General features: G+C 39.1%; 1 protein-coding gene across 1 annotated transcript in view; it reads right to left on the bottom strand.

Annotated features, from left to right (window-relative positions):
• Positions 1-19961, bottom strand: part of APOLTP (apolipoprotein lipid transfer particle homolog) — a 1141779-nt gene that overhangs the window by 465521 nt on the left and 656297 nt on the right. The window contains exons 41-42 of the mRNA XM_086941409.1: positions 15592-15948; positions 13365-13715 (exon numbers count right to left, since the gene is read on the bottom strand). Of these exons, the coding sequence (XP_086797535.1) occupies positions 13365-13715; positions 15592-15948 (708 nt within the window). The remainder of the gene's footprint in view (positions 1-13364; positions 13716-15591; positions 15949-19961) is intronic.

Genomic DNA, 19961 nt, shown 5'->3' with positions numbered 1-19961 from the left:
CAATTTCGATTGATTATAGATCGAATTTGGTGATGCTGGTTATTATAAGTTAGGATTAACATGGGTGTATTGGAGGTTTCCTCACTTTCCTGCAATTCATTTCTTTCCAAATCACACAACAATGATTCCCTGGATCTACAATTGGCTTTATCCAAAGCCTTTTGTAGACTGTATGCCGAGTAGCCTCTTCTACGGAACCTTTCAATTGCTTCTCGCATGCATATATTTTGTTGGTCTTCACTACTGCATATGCGTTTAATCCTGAGAAGCTCTCCGTAGGGAATGCTATCAATTAAATGTTTTGGGTGAGCACTCGAGGCATGTAACGTTGAGTTACCGGCAGTAGATTTTCTATGCAGAGTTGTTCTCAGTCCACCATTTTCTATATATACTCTTGTGTCCAAAAAGTCTACTTCATTGCAACTTAGATTTGAAGTAAAATTAAGATTCATCTGATTTACATTGATGTCGCGTATAAAATCATTGGCACTTTCATTACTCCCCTTCCACACAACAAACACATCATCAATGAAGCGTAACCATACTTTTATGTGGTCGCCATATTTTGAGAGTAGTTCTTGCCTGAGTGTCTGCTCCTCCCACCAGCCAACCACTAAACAGGCATAGCTGGGGGAGAAGCAAGACCCCATCGCCACACCTCTGCATTGTCTGTATATCTTTTTGGCAAATGCAAAGTAGTTGTTGTTGAGGCACCAGTCGATACTCTTTATGATCATTTTATTGTGTTCATAGTTCTCAATTGTTCTTGTCGATAGGAAATGTTTGATCGCATTTAATCCCACTTGATGATCAATGCAAGTGTATAGGGATTCAATATCCATTGTTATCATTTTCATTCCATCTTCCCATTCAACATGGCTAATTTTGGTTAAAAAATCACCGGTGTCCTTTACATAAGAGGGCAATTCTTTGACCAGATCTTGCAAATAATAGTCAATGTACTGTGATAGATGCTCACTGGCACTTTCAATGGCCGATATTATTGGGCGTCCTGGCACCGGTGTTCTCTCTTTGTGGGTTTTGGGGAGAAAGTATATGGATGGTAATACAGGTGAATCATTCCATAGAAAAGTGTATTCGTCTTTTGAAATCATATTGTCCCTTTTACTTTGTAGAAGATGTTTCCTCAATGTTTCCAAAGCTTTCATGTATTCTTTGTTATTGCTTTCCACATAGCACTCGGTATCTGACAACTGTCGATTTGCTTCCATCAGGTAGTCTTGTTTGGGCCACAAGACTATGTTGCCGCCTTTGTCTGAGGCCTTCACTATTACTTCAGTGTCATTTCCTAGTTTGGTCATTAATCGATTATATTGCAATTGATTGGAACTCAGTTTTTTAGGATGATGATTGACACTATGATACAGATCTTTTATGTCTTCCGTTACTCTGTCGTGGAAGATGTCAATCGCATCCTTAGGCATGACAGGTACAAACACTGACTTCGGTTTAAAAGGGCTTCTACCTGCCCCAAACTGATTTATTGATGCCAGTTGTAGATGTTGTTGAGTAGACATGTTATTCTCAGCTTCATCAATGGAGTTTTCTTCTAGTTCTTGTGCTGCCAGCACTCCTTCCACATCATTTGCTGTTAATCTAATGGCACTTGTCAAGGATGAGTGTCCTGCGGATTGTTTTTTAGCTAATCCGTTCTTTATCTTGAAGAATTTCAGTAATTTTAATTTTCTGATGTAACTGAAAATATCTATTCGAGGTTGTGCGTAATTGAAATTTCTGGGTGGACAATATGACAACCCCAATTTTAAAATTTGTTCTTCATTTTCATTTAACTTTAAGGTTGTCATGTTAATGATTGTTTTATCCATTGCATTGGTTATTGTTGATTGCGCCAAAAGTTTCTTTTTCCCCTTCCTCTTGTTTTTGTTGCGCCTTTCTCTCCTTTTTGTATTTCGGGTTTTTGCGTGGCCTGGGGTTGTGGCTGTTGTTGTTTCCGCGGTCTTAGCGTTTTTAACCTGTCCTCGACTAAAAAATCAATTTCTTCGCCGAGGTTCAAGGTTCTAGGTGTAATATCTTCGTCATCCGTGTTGTTTGTACTGCTGGCGCTATATACCGAGCTGTTGTCGCTCTGCTCACTTGTTGGAGTATATATATATACACACGCAAAATGCAAACTGCAACTCCGGTCTCCCAGGAACAGAATGCCAGCACGAATCCAAATATAAGGCAAGATGTTATTTATTCAGGTAAAAAGCAGCAAACGAAACTGACGCGTTTCGGGCAGTTGCCCTTGTTCACATATATATATGATAATCCATATTAAATATGATAAATATTATTATTAATTTTAAGATAAATTACATTTAATATACATTTTGAAAAATATAACAAATAAGCGTAATATAAAATAAACACAGACATAATAATTTATACATATACATATATTTACTTTAAAATAATTAATAAACTATTATCTTTAATTTATTTTAAAATTATATAAAAACAATAAATATATATGAATAATTTAAAATAGAAAAAACAACATTCTAGAATAATTTAAAACAAACTATAAAAAAATAAAAAATCCTAAATTACCCAATACAATAAGTGCAACAGTAAAAAAAAGTGTTGGATAGCAAAATAATTGCATTTACAATTCCAACTTCTCTGAGTGCAACTGTAGGGAAAGTGCTGGATAGTGAAGATGTAAAAATTACTATTTCCTCTTTAGAGAGTGCAACAGAAGGGAAAAACGTTGGATAGAGAAGATGTAAAAATTACTATTCCCACTCCAAAGAGTGCAACGGTAGGGAAAGTATTGGATAGCAAAGGGTAAAAATTACTATTCCCACTCCAGTGAGAGCAACAGTAGGGAAAGTGTAGCATAGTGTAGTAGACAAAAATTACTATTACCACTCAAGTAAGTGCAACAGTAGGGAAAGTGGTGGATAGCGGAGGGTTAAAAAGTACAATTCTCACTCCAGTAAGAGCAACAGTAGGGAAAGTGTTAGTTAGCGAAGATGTAAAAATTACTATTCACGCTCCAAAGAGTGCTATTACCACTCCAGGCAGAGCAACAGTAGGGAAAGTGTTAGATAGTGGAGGGGTAAAAATTACTATTCCCACTCCACAGAGTGCAACAGTAAAATAAGTATTGGATAGCGGCGAGGTAAAAATTACTATTCCTACTCCAGTGAGTGCAACAGTAGGGAAAGTGCTGGATAGCGGAGGGGTAAAAATGACTATTCCCACTCCAGTGAATTGAACAGTAGGGAAAGTGTTGGATAGCGGAGAAAACAAAAATACTATTCACACTCTAACAAAATTAAATAACAAACAATATTTAAAAAATGAATATAAAAAAATTAAACATATCAAAAGAACACATTAAATAATAATTACGAAAGGAGGAGCTACGCTAGCAAACAAGATGACCGCGTAAGTACCCGACTCCGCCGACCTCCGAATCCTGCCAGATGATCCTGTCATTTATCCTGATTTTGCGCCCTGCCTCCTTGTGTATGAACCGAACTACAACTTAATGGTGCAATCCTGAGATTTCCACCGGTTTGGTAGACGAAGTTAGGTCGTGTGGCTGTTTGCGGCCTAGACCAGCTTGGAAGCCGGGGTCTCAAGTACTGGCCCAGCCAGGTCTCGGTTGAACAACATCGGCTGTGATCGTGGGACAGGGTCCGGTCTACCGAAGTGGAAGTTTTTTGGGACCGAAGTTGACGGCGATTGGCTGAGTTGGTAACATCGAAGGAGAGGTGACGATGCACATCTGAAGCGGAGCGCCGGGGTCCCTGGCCCGGTGGCCTGGTCTGCCCCCGCCGGTGCTCGCTGGGTTGAGATCTCCGCCTGCGGTAGCTGAGTCCAGATTGATATTGAACCGATCGATAAGTCCCCCTCTGCCTTTGTCCGCTCCACATTTATCGACCGGGATATCTGGGGCCGTGAACATGCCTGAGACCAATCGAGGAGTGGTGGAGCGGACTGAGAGTGACCCGTCACTACAAACTGTGCTGGTAGCCATTGGGTCACTTCATGATCGTGTTGAAGCCCGCATTCACAAAATGATGGAGCGTTTGTCTGAAATCGGGCGGAGTGGACCGGACCCTACTCCACTACAAGCAATGAAACTACTCGGGACCCCAAGATGGCCACGTCGTTGGAAGAAGCAGACCCCGAACTGTGGGAGGTGTCGGAACCTCAGACCAATGTTTTGGTTGATGTAAGCGTGCTCGATGCTGTGAATGGATTGTCTGGCCTACGGTCGTTGCCGTTTAAGGAAGGATTGCTAGGTGCTCCCTTTCTGGAGTCTTTTGATGGGAACTGTTGTTGGCTGGAAACCGCGTCTCTCCCCCGTATATCGGCACCACTAAGATGGCGGACGAAACGAAGCTGGGAGTACATAATGGCGAGGAGAGTTTCTGGACCTGATGGTGTTCTCAGCGCTTTCATCTCTCTGCTACATCTCGATTTGAACTTTGATACATCTTTCTCAGGTTCTGACTATCCTGCGGAGGTGACAGTTTGTCCAGAAGGGGCTCGCACGTCTGATCGGACGGGTCAAGGATGAGACTGAGTGGCTGGGTTTAGCATCGAGTCTTGCTGGACAAGGGGTTTGCTATCATGATGTGTTTGAGAGGTTGAGCGGTGTTTAAAGTTTCCCCTGTTGCGATACGTATAGGCGGCTTAATAGACTTCTTGACCTTAGTTTGGGGATTCTTGGTTCTGGCGGGGAGGAGGGGGGGAGACGGGGGCATGTATGAATATGCCCTTCTCCACTTTCTCTTTCTTCTTTTAGAACTTAGTTAGTTGGGGCGACAGGCACACTGCTAGTTGGGGTTAGGCAATAGCCATATGCAGGGGTGCAGGGTGGGGGGATGAGTTTTTTCTTGTTTTATGGTTTCTTTTTCTTCACTCTCTCTTCACTTTTCTCTGTAAGTATAGATGGTGGAATATCCTGACTCCGATCGTTTTCTAATATCTGGTGATCATGCTTCAGTTATTATTCTGACTGTTCTGGGTAGATAAGCTCCGAGGACTGACGCTTAACGTGGATCGTATATTGTACTATTATATATCCTGCTTCCCACACGTAAGCGTAGGCGTCTCAACTGTTTTTCATTTGCTTGTATATATCCTGTTTTCTGCCTGTTCACCTCGTTATTGTACCGGAATGTATGGCACCCGATATGTCTAATTCTTTTTTTTTTTTAAATAAAAAGATTTACAAAAAAATATATATTAATTACATATGACAAAAACCTAAAAATATTACATGAAATAAAATAATAAATACATTTAAAAAAAATAATTATTTTAAACTAGAAAATATTTACAAACAAAAAAATCAATTAAAACATAAATGTATTTATTTTATTTCCTACCCTATAACACCACACCAATAACAAAACACTTCAACATTTTTAATTACATGTATTTACATAATTAACATAATTAATAATCAATTAAAAATATTAATTAAAAAAAAGAATAAACCTTAATTAACTACACAAACTGTAACTATAATATCCACAACACACACCTAAATTAAACGATAAAATAATAAAACACAATTAAAACTTATTTTAAAATGTTAAACTACTACTATTCACAAGTAATAATTAAATAATTTAATGTAATACCCACCCTTTATCCCTTTCAAAGTAAAAACAACACACACAAATATAAACAATTACACAAAAAACAAATAATTAAAAACGATATATTATTTAATTAAACACAAATTACTTACCACCCTTTACTACTATAAACACCACAATACACACCTAAAATTAATTACACAATTACCAATAATGAATTACCAATTAATTCAAATTAATTAACAACAAATTATTAATTCATCAATTAAAAATAAATTACGTCCCACCCTTCCCACCCTCTACACCTATAAAAACCACAACACACACCTAAAATTAATTACACAATTACCAAAATAAATAACCAATTAATTAATTAACCACCAATTATTAATCCATAAATTAAGAATACATTACTTCCCACCCTTTACACCTATAAACACCACAACACACACCTAAAATGACACACTTACCATAATTAATTACCAATTAATTAATTACATTTAATAAACAACCAGTTATTAATTAATAATTTACACATTAACCCGTTCCCAGCGTCGAACGTTCAGCGCCCAGTGCTGAACGTTCGGAGAACGAATGCTGACCCGACGGCCAACGGTCGTGCGCAGCACTGGGGAGGTAGCGCTCGTGACGACCGTTGGCCGTCGGCAGCAATTAAAGGGTTAAACACTATAACATCTCAACAAATATTAATACATTAAATTACTAAATTTTAATAACTAAAATAAATAAATGTAATATAATTAAGTTACTTCCCACCCTATTCCCCTATAAACCCACAACCCGGTAGGAAACTAAAAACTCAAAATTCAAATAAAAATAAATTAATAACTTTAATATAATTAAATTACTTCCCACCCTATTCTCCTACAAACCCACAACCCGTTATGGAACTAAAAGCGCCAAATTCAAATAAAAAAAAAAAAAATAACTACTAAAATATAACATATAATAAATATACAAACATTCTTATACAAAAACACACATCACATACATATAAAATATATACTAAAATACATAACAATAATAAAAACGATATTAAACACTTCTATATTTTTGAAATCGATGTTACTTTTCTTAAATCGATATTCTTGATCACAATATTCTTGCTGTCGTTATTTCTGACCCATGATATTTATGCCCCGATATTTGAGCAACTCGAAATTTATGACTCGATATTCTGTCTTTGCACCCCCTCAGGGATCATGGTATTGGTAACAGATCTAGAATATTTTTTCGCTCAGTCACTCATGCACTCTTGTTCTCAGAGAAACAAACAGAGAATATACAATGGGACGTTTTCAATATATTTATATAACCAATGTTATTCCCGTATAGAATTCATGTGCTGTGATAATCAGTAAACAGAAGCAGATGGAAGTGATTACAAGCACCAAAAGAGTAAATAGCAGATACAGTTCCACCATGGTGCTAGGACAATGTTTATATGCAGGCATATAATACAAGGTAGTAATACAAGGTAGTTATCAGATGTACTCCTACTATGCAATCCCTACGCTGTGTATGTCTAGAGTGTGTATAGGTGTAGAGCCAAGAATCACACCATGCAATGATCCAACCCCATTACCTGGTGGGAAAGAATGTAGGTCTCCTTCCCGGTCAAAAATTGGACACCCCTCACGTAAGTGTCAGGCAGCTCGTTTGCCAAGCCTCAGCATGCATGACCTTGATGTCAATGGAATCGTCTCCTTTACTAACCCCAAAAATGTTTCTTTATTTATAATAACAAGCATCTTTGCGATGTGCACGTAGATTAGCCTTGTTATGGATAGGTAGATAGCCCTGTCACCCCATGGATGGAGATAGAATGACATATGTACATTGTGCATGAAGGCCTTGTACTCAGTGTTTGAGACATCATGATAATGTTGCGCAAAGTCAGATGTATAAGCAAACCAGTTTCAGAGAAACTAATCCAACATTGTCACGCACAAGAATATGTGCAAAAGGTCACAGCAATAATGTTATTGTACAGAAAAGAGGACAATCTAAGACAATGTGGAGCATTGCTGCTTGGGCCTAACTCAGGCATAGAACAGTAGTTGTAGTTTCAACTGAACTCTCTATCATTCAGTGCACTACTCAAGAATAGGGGAGAAGCTGCAAACAAAAAGGGAGTGGATAGTAAACCATCACTATTTGTTTCTCATTACATAGTCAGATATGCATAGCTAACACTTTTTTTGTTAAGGGGGTGCATTGCCCTGATCTGTACTTAGTGCACTGGAGTGGCTCAGGCCTAAATAGGTGATTTGTAGTCTTTTTAATTTTGATGTTTAATGGTGCTTGTTCAAGTTATGGCAAACATGTTGTAATCTTTTTTGAAAATGATTCATACATAAAGGGGCATTAGGCTGGACTCATACCACATCGACCCCAGGACAGCATACATTGAATGGTTCAAAGGGCCAACCCCTTCAGCCATTTGGTTTTGTAGGCAGCGTTAGTCATACTCAGGGCCAACTCACAGGACAGATTCAGCGTTTAAAAGTGTCAGGTAGTGAGATTCTTGGGATTTACTATATGTGTCAGCATCCGGAATGGAATTACCACCACAAAGGGAGTGAGAAGAGAAATGGTTTACATAATTGCAACAGGAAATGAAAGCCTTACCAAATGACGGGAACTTACTCCCAGCTTTAAAACTTGTTTTAAACTGAATTGTAGAACTTTTTTATCGTATGTATGGCTCTCCTTTGTGAATATAAGTGTTATTGTGTTTACATTTTGGAATGGATCTGCATGCGGATTTATTTGCCTTTCTTTTTAAGGGTGCATGCTTCCTCATAGAAGGTAGGGAGTCTGTCTGCTCCACAAATTAAGCCATTTGCACCTTAGATATGAGACTTTGTTTTACCCTTTTCATTCAGTAAAATCACTGCAGTCCTGAACAATTATGAGTAAAGCCCCATGGAATGTGGAATTACTGAGTAGAATTGATTTTTCCTGTGAATACTTTCGAGAGATGTCACTAGTGATTGCCTTTCTTGGTTATGTGAATGATGTTCCTACAAACATAGGAAATTCATTGGACTGGCGCTGGTGAATGGGGAAGGGAAGAGTAGCAATGGCATGGGGAGGGGTAAAGAACTTCTAAAAGAAGAGTGGTTTTGAGACATGATGAAATGTAAGACGCATTTTGAAACATATAGTGCACTCCTACTGGTCAAATCACGCCCTAGGGATGTTTGGGAACCATTGCCTGGTTTCCTGGCAGAGAGAGATAGTACATAAATAATGAAGTTGGACTCAGCTACACACTGCAGTTGAAGGGTTGTGAGCCTGGGACAGAGGTGTGGGACATAATATGTTTGTGAATAGCCATATGACAAGATATCTATTGCTGCATACCTAAGTTAAAATCATGCTGTAGGTCGTTATTGTTGTGCCAAAGATGTAATGGACACTTTTCATGTCACTGCTGATAACAAAGTAAATATAGTTTAAAAAAGAGTGAGGAGCCTTTTTACCAAACACTCTCACAAGTTCTACATTAAAAAGTCAACTTTTAAATCACTGATGCTGTTTTGTATGACATATTATCTGTTTAGATATTTTTAACATAGATTTTTAGATGGGGTTGATTTTTTTTTCTTATTATATTTTTTAAAATGGGGAAACTCCCACGCCCCTCCATGTTCCCCTTCCTGCCTTTTTTAAAAGGCCAGGCTTGGCAGCACCACTTTCTGAATGACCTGTTGTTTCCAGTACACAGATAGTGTGCTTTTGGATAGCCTCTTTGAGCCATTGACTTATTTGGGTCAGCCCTATTCAGCTATTGCTTTAACCCCTTCACTGCGGCAGCTATTCCGCTGCAGTGCTAAGGAGGCGGGGCGGCCGCATGCTGGTGACGGAACCGCTCCGTCACCAGCCTCGGTTGAGCTGTGCTCATGACGGAGCGGTTCCGTCATGGCCCGCCCCGCTCAATGGAACGTCCAGCGCAGGCGCGGAATTCGCGCCGTGCAGGCGTTCCGAGCGGGCCATGACGGAACCGCTCCGTCATCAGCACAGCGCACCCGCAGCTGATGACGGAGCGGTTCCGTCATCAGCATCGAACGAGTTAACACTTCATCAATTGCATCCTGGATCAGCCCAGAGGAGAATATATCTCACGCTTCATGCTACAGGCTTTTTTTGTACTATTCTACCACAAATAGGTGCCTCAAATGCAAAGCATGTGTTGCATTGTTTACAGAATGTAGATTGGACTATGTGGTTAATGCAGAGCTATCTTAAAAAGAAGGGTCACCCAACAAACATCACTTGGTCAGTGGATAATCAATTATTATGAAGTGTTACATTAGTAGGAGTTGCTTATTTAATATGATGTAACAAACAAATTTGCAATCTTTAAAACCACATATGTTGTACAAATGTTGGGCGTCGCGGTCCCAACCGCCTAATTATGATGTGACCGCACATGGTGCATGCCACATGGCAACTGGAGGCCGCAAACAGAAGGGAGGCCTGCTAGGGGCCCTGAAACTCGCTCTCCGACAGGCCATCCATGTCAGAAAGCCCAGCATGGAAAGCCTGCCGGAAACTGAGCATCGTAATCTGAACGGCATAAAACACTGTCCATATATATTAGGGACCAGTCTCCAACTGGCCGACGGACTAATTGTAATTAGGCGGTCAGAAGTGAAACCGACGATCTCGGTTGGAAGACCTCCGGCCTAAGGTTTCAATGAAGAAAACTCACCCATGGTCCCGTCACTCCTAAATACAGCACTGCCCGAATCTATGTAAACTTAGACACAAATTACATTTATTTGAAAAGCCAATTCAATGTTGCCCAAATGTGTCCTCTAGCAAGCTTACCCATTCTCTTTGAAGAGATTATCTTGATAACTTAACTTCTGTATTTAAAAACAAATTCCCACACTCTAATATTGGACAACAATTTATGAATTCAGGAATTGGGCATGCAGTTATATATGCTGTGTCTGATATATGGTGACCTTGAAACACATTTTCCTATATTTTTAGTTCCCCTCTTCAGAATACGCATAGGCACTTTATACTGACCGCTGCTTGAGAACGAACTATAATATTGGAGATAACAGAACATTGGCTTTTCTCTTATCTGCCTCGGCTTCAGCTGTTAAAGATTCTATCGTACAGTTTCTGAAAGTGTTTTGAATACAAAGCCAAAATCTCTGTCTTTAATGAACCAAATGCTTAAATCAACGAGAGAGAGAGGACTAGATAAGCTAGACCGTATCCCCTGGATTATGTATGTATATCAATAAGGACTAGCTAGTTAAAGGGAAGAAAGAAGACTCAGGTATGTACGTCAAAGATAAGGAAAAACGTGGTTTTCCTTATAAAGCCCTCACCCACCGACCTAGTCGTTGGCATGCTTCATCATCGGGCCCACCACAGTGGCACTGAATGTGCCCCGGGTGTGCTTCAACTCCAGGTGACTGCGGAGCTGGTATGTTACTGAGTGTGCAGTGAATCGGGTGAGAAAGGTGAAGTTTAAAAAGCCTGCTGCGGAAGGACGAATAGGTCCAAGGAGGAACTAGACTGCCGTACGAGGTCTCTTTCTCTGCCAGGCGACCCATGAAGCTTTTTACAAGATAAAACAGATCAAGCTTGAGGGAATCCCCCTCTAACAGTTATAGCGCCTTAGTGTGCGCTGCACTTAGCCAAAAGACAACACAACCACTTAAATTTTATTTTATTATTTAATCTGCACGTTTTTCACATATTTAAACGGTCCTGAGGAAAGCCAGCTTAAAATCTACAAGGCACTGGCTGAAACATGTAGACCACACTAGACGATGGAGGTCATAACTAGCACTCCAATCTACGTCTACCTGCCTTTTATCTGCTAACAGAGGCCCAGCTCATTAAAATAATTTACCCTCGGGTGCTGGGACCTACTGTATAGCTTTTTAAACTTCACCTTTCTCACCCTATTCACTGCACACTCAGTAACATACCAGCTCCGCAGTCACCTGGCGTTGAAGCACACCCGGGGCACATTCGGTGCCACTGTGGTGGGCCCAATGATGAAGCATGCCACCGACTAGGTCGGTGGGTGAGGGCTTTATAAGGAAAACCACGTTTTTCCTTATCTTTGACGTACATACCTGAGTCTTCTTTCTTCCCTTTAACTAGCTAGTCCTTATTGATATACATTTAATGAACCGAAGACATGCATTACCATTTTCAAAACATACCTTTTGGCTTTACCAATGCCCATGCATGTTTTTTATCACAGAAATAGCTACTTGCAATTTATGATTTTCTCAGAGCGTTTCTTTCTGTTCTATGTGCTGTTCTGGTCATTTTCACACACTCTGCTCATTCCATGTAATATACTTAGGCATCCATCAGCAATACTTTTTGTGATTCTTTAGTTAAATTGTTCAAAGTATTTAAGAAAAGAATTTCAGATACCACAAACACTACAAGGTTTTTACTTATGATATTTTTAGGAGTCAACATTTACTTTTCAATGTTCTAATCCATTTTCAAGGTACTCCTTAGCAAACTCCAAATATATTCTGGACAATATATTTGGGTTGGAGACTGTCAAATCTATATATACGCTCTTCATCAAACTGGGTTTTTGAAGAGCGTGTGGAGTCCTGTGATGAAGCATGACACCTGGTGGTGTGTGAGGACATCCCGTCACATTTTTGTATATGTTCAGTAATAGGGCTGCTGTGAGGTGGAGCATTGTTTGGTATACATGAATAAATTAAATCTCGGGTGGTTCAGTTCTTTGAAGGAGGCATTATTAGAATGTGTATTAGAACTGCAATTGCTTTATGTAGTTCATGTTTGGCCCTTCTCTCTATTTAAATTTTTCTGTTCATGACATCAAATTGAGTTATGACAGCTTTATTCATAAATCTTTAGCTGTATTTAATTATATTCTCATGTTTGTTATATATGCCATTTCGGTATACTTTTTTGTATCGTCTTCTACTTTGAATATAAATAAAATATTACGAACTTAGAATTGCAATGGCTTGTTTGCTAAGGGTCCCAAGGGACTTATTTACACAATTGAGAGAATACAAAACACAGTGGGAAGAATCATAGCTAAGACTCCCGAAAGGAACACTTTTATGCTGACCCTACAAATACTGCATCAGTTAATACAAGAAATCAACTTGGGGCCTGGGTTCTAAAAGCCTCTGGCCCTCTGGTAAACTGAAACTAAAACAACTTTGTTCGATATACATGGAGGTGACATCTAAGGTCAGACTGAGATCACACTCAGAAAGTCCTTTTATATCAGAGGTATATCATTTGCCATATTTGTTGCCAATATCAAAGCTGTCAATAGTCCCTGGTCATTCCACCTCCCAGAATAGAAAATCTTGGACTCCATGATCCACTCCCTGATGGACCTGGGAAACTTAAGGGCTCAGTAAATTATTAGATACGCCTCCTCTTAATTTAAAATCGGAACAACACATTTGAAATTTAGTGATGCATGGAAGTGTCATTTATATTATGAATTTCTGATATGAGTAACAAACTAGGCTTACTAGCACTTATATACCTTATGGTGCTAGCCCTCTCCTAATAATTAAGCATAATATAAAATAACATCTCTTTGTAGCTAGGAGCAATCTCCGTACTTCCATCAAGTCACCTGGACGGTAAAATGATAAGATTTAATTTAAAAACATACCAAATGGAATTATCCAAATGCACTCTTCAGAACAATAAAGTAAATGACTTTTCACTTGCAACACACTTCATTCTACATACCTTCATGAATTTGCATTTGTTTTCAAGGAGTATTGCCCACTGCAGCTTGTTTTCAAGTTGAATGTCACCGGTGACTTGAAACTCACAATTTCCAGATTTCAGCTCAACACCAACACTTTGCTTTGGTTGGTTTTTAACCCTGAGAGACAGATCAGTCTGCCTGGGGACTTCCTTCAGTTGCGGCAGGTCATGTGTCAATACTACATCGAGGCTGGCATGTGGCTGGCAAGCAGTGCTCACATTTAGGTAGGCAGACCGACCGTCCAGTGTGAGTGTGCAAATGATTTCTGCTTGGCATCCTTCCATCTGAACGGAACCATTGAGTTGTGTATGAGCAGGAATGCGGAAATTCTGGCAGTAATGTAAAAAAAACAGACTTAAGTGTCTTAATGCACAGTATATATTTATTTAAACTTTCAAAACAGGTCAAAACAGACAGCAGTACACATCCAAGTCAAATGTTGTTTTTGTTAATTGTTCATAGATAACAGATCTTTTCCTCACTTCTTTGTACACCTGTTCAATTATGATCAAGTTAATAAAAGCACAAAATGTAGTTCACTAAAACATGTTTTTGTTAATTAAAACATCTAATTGGGATTTCAAATCTTAAAATGGGTCACTGACAATCGCAGTTTTTGTAATGTAAATGTAAATGCCCTAAGTAAATTTTTAGCGAGATGAAGAATGTTTTTTTCAGGATTTTTAGTGCCCCGTAACAATATTTTAGTATACCATTCTTCTAAAGTTTGCTGCGATAAAAATTTAAGTTCTTCAGGTTATAAAATGCATGCAGTGGAAAATCTGAGCTGGAACAAATAAAAACAAGCATTTCCATGCAAAGTCACACAAAACAAAAAATAATCACTCACCAGAAAACATCTATCATGTGGATACTGAGCACTCTCTATTCAAATTTCAAAAACAACATTAATACCCATTTCTTCTTCTGAACACACTTGGTGAACCTACTCTATCCTTATTATGTCTCTACCTCTCTTCTTTGACCACTATAGTGATCACAATGCAAAGCTTAATTTGTTCTGGTGGTTGAACGCGGTGGGCACTCATTTTTGGGGACCAGGGTGTATTTTTCCTCATCAGACTCAAACCCAATAGAAAACCAATAGAGAAACCCAATAGGGAAACCCAATAGAGAAAATGCAGAAAAGGGAGAAAAAAGAATGAAGAGAAATAAATGAAAATATTGACCAGGGGTGAGAGGATGAATTAAAAAGAAGAAAAAAAATATATAACTAGACAGGAACTGTAGAGTGGTGGAAAAAAAAGGCATGCAGTGGAAGGAAGTCTAAGCAGCCCCGGGATTTGGCAGCCCCGACATTCAGAAGCATTGGCAGTAGGCTCTTAATAAAAACTGTTGTCCCCTATCCTTCAGTCTTAAATTAAGAACTACCATGATGTAGATTTGTTTTCTTGTTAACATTTATGTTCAAATGTATACCATCTCATTCCAGTGGCAGCTAGCAGCACTAGAGAGTGATGGGGCAGGCAAATGCGTGGTGGGTGGGTAACTGCATTGAATAAACGTATACTTATTAAATAAAGATTTAATATATACATACTTAATAAATAAAGAAGAGAAATAGGAAGTTATTCCTGCATGAATGTTCTCCTCGCTCCGGTGTTCTTCTTCTCGGCTCTGCCTCCAGCTCAGGACCCTCAACAACTCCCCTAAAGAATCCTGCCGCTGCTCTCATGCTGGTATCCAGCATGAGAGCAGCACCCAGATTGGAGGGGGCGGCCTCTCCCAGTGCTCTCAAGAGCACTGGAGGTCTGTGCTGTCTCTAACCCTGCTGTCTAAGACAGCTAGGATAGAGAAGTTTAAAATGCACATGTCTGGCTGGCCGTCGCAAGACAGCCAGCCAAACATACATGCACACTTTAAACTAAGCACACTCATACCGGCTGCCACTCACCAGGCCCCGCCCCAACCTGACACTCAGTTCCGGACGGGTTGATGAAAAATAAAATAGTCATTGCCATTTTATTTTTCGCCTCTGGGGCATTTTTAGTGGGGTGACGCTCCTCCGCTATTATGGAAGAGCAACTCCTGTCTGTGTCTTATCCAAATAATCCAACAACACTCCGCTGTTAACTACTCCCAATGTTACACTCCACCGCAACATGCACTTATGTGCAATCTTGTTCCTATATACATCAGCTCTGGAAGTAAAACTACCAAATTGCAATAAACAAATAAAAATACCTTAAGAAGCTGGCAATCCGATTCAGTCTTCAGCGTCCACTCCATTTTGTTTTTGGTCTGAATGTCTGCTGTAGCACTGGCTTTGCAGCTTCCAGCTTGAAGCAAGATGACACCTTCCAGGGTGGAGCCTGTGCCAGCAGAAAGCAGTATGGAATTTTCAGATGGCACCCCTATCTTACTGAGTTTGGGCATGGAATGGTTCAGCGATCCATGAACTGTATATTTGTGGTCACAGGAGCTTTCAAGGTGAAGAGCAGCTGCTTTGCCATCAAGCTGCAGCGTTGTGTTCATGCTCAGGTTGCAGGTGTTGGCAAGGAACGAGCCTTCAGTGACAATATTCTGTGGAAGCCCAATCGCCTGAAAAAAACGCCATAAACAGCATGTGTGGAAACATACACATTATATTATTACATTTCATATTACTTTTTTACATTGAAGTACTACTACTATCTAGATATGTTTTTGGTGTCTGAGCAAGATAGGGTAAGCAATCCAGAGAAAGTATCAATTTGGATGGTATGTCATAGCGGCCTGCATTAATATTGCATCCAATACATAGTCAACCACTATGTCACAAAGCAATTACACAAGAAATATTCATAAGAATATTTACTCTTGGCAGTATATCCAGGAATTAAGAAAGCCAATGAAATGGTTACCTTGGAACTCTGGATCGATATGGTGCATTCAATATGTGATATTTTCGTTATGTGAAAAACTGCCTGCTCTTACACTTTTAATGTCAGTGTACGATAATTGTACAAGTAAACAGAACAGCTGTGTTTCTGGATGTTTAGCTCAACTACATTTTTGTCAGGTAAGTGTTTGCGAAATTATATGTTCATAAAAATATCCAATTCATCGAAATATTTAATGGTTCACTTCCTTAAGGTGACATGTTGAATGTGGCTTATTTATTTCACACTGTTTTCTGTGGATAATCTTCTATTCCTGAGATAATACCAGCCAGCCTGCACCTACACAGATATTGGGTAATCACAAATATTTTATGAAATAGTAATCAATTTTCCTCACAACCTAAATTTATAGATTCCTGTCAGTCACACAAAAATAAATCAAGGACCAGACCAGCAGAGGGTGAAAGCTGTTTTGTCCAGGACCAGTAGGACTAAACCTGGTAAATAACTGAGGTGCAACTCCGATTCTAAAACAGGGAAATAGTTATTTTATCGAAATGCATTCCATATACTCCAGTCAGCCAAATATGCCGAGGCGAACGAAACTCCGAAAGAGGCATGAGCGCAATCCATGAACAAAACAGAGAATAATTTGCGAACAAATGAGTTAGGACAGTAGAATTTATTTGAAACATGTGCAGACCCCGAGGATTAAAATAGGACTAAGGCCCAGATTATGAACACTGGCACACAACACTGTTACGTGCAAGGGAGGGAGCGGGAGAGTGCCATATTCACAGCAAAATGGCACTCTCCTCCCCTCTCCCTAGCGCCGGTGCTGATTTCAGCTGCCATGCGGCAGGCACACAACTTGGTGTCAAGGCGCTAGGGAGCGTGTGTGAGTCTAGCATAGGTTTTGCACAGGAAGGATACCCTTACTGTACAAAATACTATGCCTAGGCATGCTCAAATACATGTCCTACTTTGTATGTGTGCTGCACAGTTCAGCACGCATTCAAAGTCGGAAAGGCATGGAGAAACGTAAACATTTCTCCGTTTAATGCCTTCTTTTAAGTGACGTTACTTTTTGGCGCTAAACCCTTTCCACTAATGTTAGTTAATTAGGGAACGCCCATGTACCATCCATGTAACACCCCCTTAATGCAAGGTAATGCAAAGCGGCAGTTTTCACTGCTTTGCAGTACTTTTCTGTGCAAACCAACACAAATATTTATTTGAATTGCTTTGTGAATCCGAAAGTTGGTTGAGCATTGGGTTAGCGTTAAAAAAGTAACTCTAACCCAACGATAAATCTTTCTGAATCTGAGCCTAAGTAATTCAATTCAAGTGCTAGGAACACAAGCAGAGCGTGTCGTGCAAAACAGTAGTTTAAATCTCACCACAAGGTTGTGGCTGGAAATCTCAATAGAACAGGTAAGTGGTCCAAAGTTTATAGTAATAAGTGTAATATAATAAGGATTTTAACCAGGAGTTTCGAGAAAATAAAAAAGCATCTTGTCACTGGGTGATATAAACCAGCTCAAATTTGCTGTTTGTGGGGAACCAACAGGCTGAAGAAGTAAAAAAAAATGAGAATTGCCTTTTAGGATATTGGAGATTGCTAATCAGGGATTAGGTATTCATCTGACATATTAATTAATTATAGATGTGCAGTAATTAATCAGCTGGATGTTGAAAGAATATCTTGTGCTCTTACACTTGTGATGTGGGAACCCAGGATTATAACAATCTAATGTTTAATTGAACAGAAATATACATTCTATGCTAAATGTAAAAAAGGCAGTAGAGCATGTAAGAGTGTGGTTCATAAGAAGGTTAATTTTGTGGCTGACGATGACAATGGCGAAGGGGCAGCGTCAGAATTTGAGCCCAATTGAGTGTTGATGATAACCAAGTCAACCACAGAAATAACAATTTTCTATCTTGTAGGGTCAAAGTTAATGGCAAACTTGTGACTGTTTATGTTGACTTTTTGGCATGGTATATTATTTTGAGTAAAGAAGTTGTAAGGAGAAGGACACATTGAGGGCATAGGGCATTACAATCACCTAGTGGTTATACTGTTCTTGAGGTAAAACTGGAAGGGCACTTCTGGGCAAAAGCAATTTTCTAGCAGGCATATTTGTGGGAAAATATATGTGGCGGAACATGGGCAGCAATTATTGGGGTGACCACATCAGGAAGAACTGGGTATTAATTAAGACCCTAGAGCTGATCCTCAGGTTTACGTTAATTGAATCCATGAGATGTGAGTTATCTTCCAATACTAACAGAGAGGTTTTGGAAGAATTGAAGGCTAGTTTCTTTTCTGTGTTTACTAACAAGTTGGGTGAATATAAAGGATACGAACATTGTATTAATCTAAAGAATGTAGTTCCAATTAAACTTTGTTTAAGAAATGTTCCACTTACATATAGGGGAAATTCCAAGGACATTTAGACCAATTTGTGTAAAGAGAAAATAATTAAGTCTGTTGACTCTCCTTGGGTGTGGCCAATAGTCACTTCAATTAAATCATCTAGAGCCCTAGGAATATATGTATTGATTTTCATAGTCTTAATGAAGAGATTTGGATAGAGTCTCATCTGCAACCTAATCTACATGAAATGATTCTACATTATATTAGCAGGTGTGTCTATATTTTCAAATCTTAATTAAGCTACTGTCAATCACCAGTTTGTATTGGCTTAATATTCTAAATATCTCACAACCTTTATTACACCAGAGAGTATGTTTTGCTATTGCAGAATGCCTTAAGGACTGGCCAGTGTAGCTTCAGTTTTTCAAAGATTAATTCAAGAAACTTTTGAATATGTCATAAGTGATATCTCATTTCAGAATGCCATATTAGTATTTGTTAAGGATATGTCAGACAATGACAGAAATCTTAAGAATTTGTTAACAGTACTTCAGGAGAAGGGCCTTACTTTAAATTAAGTGTAACTTTTGCAAGCAAGAAGTTAAACACATACCATTTCCAATGTGGAAATAAAACCCAAACAATATCTTGTCTCTGCTAGTAATTTCTCTCCCAAGCCTACATCTCAAGAACAATTGGTGGCTTTTGTAGGGTTAACAAAATGTTTCTCTAATTGTAAACATAATTATGTAACCAAAAGAGGAATCTTTGACATCCTCATGAAAAATTAGAAATGTGTTTGGGGTCATTGCATGATGAAGATTTTAAATCCTTGAAGAAAGAAATGGTTCTTGTTCTGTGCTTGCAAACATTTGAAGTTGGAAAATAGTGTGCTGTGGGGGTGGATGCCAGTACTTGTGGTTTGGACTTTGCTCTAATGGAACGCGATGGGAAAAGAGAATGGATCATATCTAATGGACTTAGAACATTATAACACTTCAGAGAGACATTACTCAGTTATTGTGAAAGAACTACTAGCACATGTTTGGGGAGTAGAGCATTACAGGATGTTTTAGTAGAGCATTAATGGGTGTTTTTGTTGGGTACCGACTTTACTATAAGAACTGAACATAAGCCATTGAAAAACATGTTATCAACTGGTGGTGGTAGGTCTGTTAGAGCAAGGTTGGCAAGGCTTGCTTCTAGATTGAAGGCGTTTCTATATAATTGAAATATATGCCAGGATGCAGGAAGCAAAGTCCAGTCCTTTCACTCCCAGGACAGAAGCAGCAAACAGCAGTCCAGCACAACAAAGCAACCAACAGAGTATCCATCCCTCTTACAGCATCCAG

Source organism: Lissotriton vulgaris, chromosome 10 (genome assembly GCF_964263255.1).
Source record: "Lissotriton vulgaris chromosome 10, aLisVul1.2, whole genome shotgun sequence".
Lineage (NCBI taxonomy): Eukaryota > Metazoa > Chordata > Amphibia > Caudata > Salamandridae > Lissotriton > Lissotriton vulgaris.
The sequence above is the reverse complement of the archived record's forward strand: the minus strand, read 5'-3'. Positions and strand labels throughout refer to the sequence as shown.